Source organism: Vombatus ursinus, unplaced genomic scaffold, assembly GCF_900497805.2.
Source record: "Vombatus ursinus unplaced genomic scaffold, bare-nosed wombat genome assembly UNPS02014798.1, whole genome shotgun sequence".
Classification (NCBI taxonomy): Eukaryota; Metazoa; Chordata; class Mammalia; order Diprotodontia; family Vombatidae; genus Vombatus; species Vombatus ursinus.
Window position 1 is genome coordinate 53307836 of NW_020954576.1, and position 4046 is coordinate 53311881.

General features: G+C 47.5%; 1 protein-coding gene across 2 annotated transcripts in view; it reads left to right on the forward strand.

Moving 5' to 3' along the window:
* Positions 1-720: 720 nt before the first annotated feature.
* IQGAP3 (IQ motif containing GTPase activating protein 3) overlaps positions 721-4046 on the forward strand; it is a 68798-nt gene continuing 65472 nt past the window's right edge. Inside the window, exons 1-2 of one of the 2 annotated variants that reach the window (XM_027871480.1) lie at positions 721-815; positions 3680-3767. In XM_027871480.1, the coding sequence (XP_027727281.1) occupies positions 779-815; positions 3680-3767 (125 nt within the window). In that variant the 5' untranslated portion in view covers positions 721-778. Of the gene's footprint in view, positions 816-3679; positions 3768-4046 lie in introns of those variants that run through there. The other variant, XM_027871481.1, reaches the window with a different exon arrangement.

Sequence of the window (4046 nt, forward strand, 5' to 3'; positions counted from 1 at the left end):
TGGAGCCTAAATAGGATTAGGGTCCCCACCCTTAATGGCCAGGGGCCATAGGGAGGTAAAACAATGGAGGTCTAGGTTAGGTTAAGGATAACAGAATTGGGAGATAGGGCATAGGCAATAATGAAAGGCCAGTTGATAGGATTAGAGCCTCAGGTGAATGCCAGAGATATGGCCATGTGGGAAAGTCCAGAGCTTTTCCTTTTTGGGGTCCAGATCCTAAAGACGTGGTCTTTTTCTTTTAGGGATTCAGAGCCCATCCCCATCAGACAGACCCAAACTGGTGACTCCTTTCTCTAAAATCAGCTAGGTCCTAAAGCAGTAGACACTTGGGGATGGGGGTTGAGGCAGAAGTCAGGATGCTATGGTGAAAAGTGGAATTGTAGTGATGTAGAAGGGAAGCAAGCAGCTGGGAGTACCGTGTGAGGGCTGAGGTTACATTAAAGGGAGAAGGCCTGGGGAGGCAAAAGCAAGGAGGTGCAAGGGCTGGAAACAATGAGAGGAAGGCAATGGCAAGGGGTACGAGGAGGAAGGGAAGGGAAAGTGGCTAGAAAGAGAACCGTGGTCTCCAGTGACATATTTCGCACGTGCCTCTTCTCTGGGCCGGAGAGGTCTGTATGACTGGGAACTACAAATCCCAGCAGGCCCCGCGGCGCGAACCGGAAGTGTCCTGGCCGGACTGTTGCAGCTTGCGAGGGGCGGTGGCGGCGGGAGATTCAAACCTGGGAGTAGAAGCAGAAGCAGGAGCTGTAGTTGGAGCCGGAGCAAGAGGGCCAGGAGGATGGAGGGGAGAGGAGCAAGGCCCGGCGGGGCGGCCTGTGAGTGACGGACCGAGGGTTAGGGTCAAGAAGGGACGGGGCTGGGGCCAAAGACGGGCAGAGGCGCTGGGGCTGGGGTCTCGAGCCGTGGGGTTGGCAGCACGGGAGAAGTCAACAAGGGTTTATTAAACTCCTACTGCATGTGAGGCACTGCGGTAAGCACTCTTGTGCAATGCTAAGAGCGCCCGGAGACCTGGGTTCGAGCCCTGTGGGTTAGAGTCTCCGATTCTGCTGTTTACCGGCTGGGTGGCTGCGTGGCTTCGGGCAGGTCACTAACCCAGGGGGCCTTAGCTTCCTCATCTGTAAAGTAGGGCTAGAGGAAAACAGCAGGGCTTAGTCTGAAGGGATGTCGGAGCCTCCGGATATTTGTCTACTTCCTAGCTGGGCCAGGTGTTAAGTACTAGGGCATACTTTAGGGCAGAGTGGGGTCGGAGGTTCTCAAATCGAACCAATCAATTCAAATTAGACAAAAACTTATGTGGTTATGCAGAAAATTGTATTAAATGCTGGGGGTGGGGAATAACATTTAGTGCTTTAAAGTTTATAAAATGTACAACAAGGCTGTGAGACAGGCATTTTACAGATGAGGAAACTGAGGTTTGGGGATGTTAATTACCGAGAGTCACAGTTGTGCCAGACCTGAGAGATGACTGAATCCAGATCTCTGAACTCTTAACTTAGAGATCTTCATAGTTCCCTGTCTCCTGAGAATTCTGGGGTTTCAGTCCAGCCTTCTGGGTGGAAAGAAAACCCCTCCCCTTGTGTCCCTCTCTTCCTTCAAACCAATGTGAGTTTATCTTGGGGAGCTCCATAAAGTCAAGTCCAGGTATTTGTAGAAGGAAGGGAAGTTTAAGCTTGTGAGGGTGGGCTTTAGACCTTAGGAAGTCTGGCAGAAAGAGTGCCATTTGTACACATACCCACACCCACAGAGTCCTGCCCAGTTTTTTCAATTCATACCTCTGGAGTGAAGTCATTCACCAGCTTACTTTCCAGGCTTAACTGCCAACCCTTTTCCTTTTTGCTCCTCCCTTAGAATAACTGATGGATTTCTTGCCATTGGCCTGCCATTTGGAATATGGTCCTGAGAGTGTATTTTTTAAAACCTCACTTGACTGCCAATTCAAATTGAATTCCTCGAAGAGAATTCTGACAGTCAGCTAAAAATAATTAACCATAGAAATTAAGTGCTGAGTCAAAAATAAATTGACTGAACTCTATGTCTACTTTTAATTCACTCTTAAGTTCACTTTTCTTTGGAATCTTTTGGGTGGGAGCCTGGGGGTACAGCATTAAATGTCATTGTGTCTGCTAAAGTAGATACTTCTTCAGAATAGTGGCATGGGGATCAGGAGAACGGTGGGTTGGGATTCAAAGGGGCATTGAGAAATATGGTTGTTGACAGTGAAGATTTGGTGAGTGGTTTTCTGTTGGATTTTTATTTTTTGAAGATTGCTTGGATCTTGAATTTGTAACATTTTAGAATCTTAGAGTTCAAATATAATACACTCCCTGTGCCAAATAAAATGCGTTCCTACCTCATCTCTATCAAAATCTTTCTCTTCTGTCTGTGCTCAGCTTGGGTGCTCCCCTCCTCCACGAAGCCCTCCCCTGAACCCCTCCAGTTGACAGGGTTGTCTCCTGAAGTTTTCTCCACAGTTTCTGGAGGGATATTCCTAAATGACAGGTCTGACCCTGTTCCTACCCTCCATAATCAACTCCGGTGTCTCCCTTTTACCTCTAAGATCAAATACAAACTTCTGTGTTTGGCATTTGAAGCCACACACGTTCACACCCTGGCTCCGTACGTCATTCCCCTTCACATACTCTTTAGTCCAGGTAAACTGGCCATGCATGTTCCCCCATCTTCTTTCTTTGTGACTTTTCACGGGCTGTCCCCTAATGGATCTAGTGCTCTCCTTCCTCACCTCTGACTCTTAGGATCCTTTGTTTCTTTCAAAATCTCAGCCAAATACCACCTACATGAAACCTTTCCTGATTTCCCCAGAAAAGTTACCTTGTATTTCTTTGTATATAATTTAGTGTACATATATGAATAAGTTGTCTCCTTCCTATAGGATATAAACTCCTTGAAGACAGAAGCTTTTTTGTCTTTCTATCTCTATCACAATGCCTAGCACATAGAAGACGCCTAATAAATGTGGGGTTTTTTTTAATCTTTATATCTCCAGTGCCAATGATCATTGCACCCTGAAGATATAAGGCATTTGATTAATGGTTTTTTAATTGCATTGAAAAGTAACCTTAGAAGGCATTTAATCTAATTCTAGCAGATACATACCCAACAGGTAGTCATCTACCTTCAGCAAAAGCAAATATCATTTACCTCCTTGATCTGACCTTCAAAGAAAGAGCCAGAAGTAGACTCTTGGGGAGCTCTTAGTTAAATAGGAAACTGGATAAAGATGGAGCTAAGGATTCAGGTGACCAGAACTCCAGACATCCCTCCTGGAGGGTGGCAGAGGAATAGGAAGAGAGTAACAGGTGGGAAGGAAGAGTCTGAGAAGGTTTCCTAAAGGAGGAAACTGTGGAAAAAGTAAAGAAGGAAACAATCATAATTGGGAGAGTGAGAGAAGGACAAAGGGGAATGGCCTCTCTGAAGTCTCAAGGAGGTAGAGAACATTGGGCCTGGATAAAGTATTTTTTCCCATCTGAACAAGGAATGCAAGCTAAGAGGACTCTAGTCTAAGGAACTGGGACTGGGTGGGTGAGTGTCAGATGGTAACTATTTCAGATTTTCAGGCAGGGGAGGGATTGCATTTGAGGAAGATGGTGAAGGATAGGAATCAGGCATCCTAGCACCCTTTTGATCTGCTGCTAACCGTGTCATGCCTCCCCCCTTCCAGATGAACGCCTCACTGCAGAGGAGATGGATGAACAGAGGCGGCAGAATGTTGCCTATCAATATCTCTGCCGCCTGGAAGAGGCCAAACGGTGAGTAGAGGTAGGCAGGAGGAGGCTAAGGGATGAGGGGAGGTAGGTAGGAAGAGGCCATGGAATGAGGGGAGGTGGGTAGGGGGATGTAAGGGATGAGGGGAAGTGGGTAGGGGGATGTAAGGGATGAGGGGAGGTGGGTAAAGGGATGTAAGGGATATGGGGAGGTGGGTAGAGGGAGGCCAAGGGATGAGGGGAGGTAGGTAGAGGGAGGTCAAGGGATGAGGGGAGGTAAGCAGGAAGAGGCCATGGAATGAGGGGAGGTGGGTGGGTAGGGGG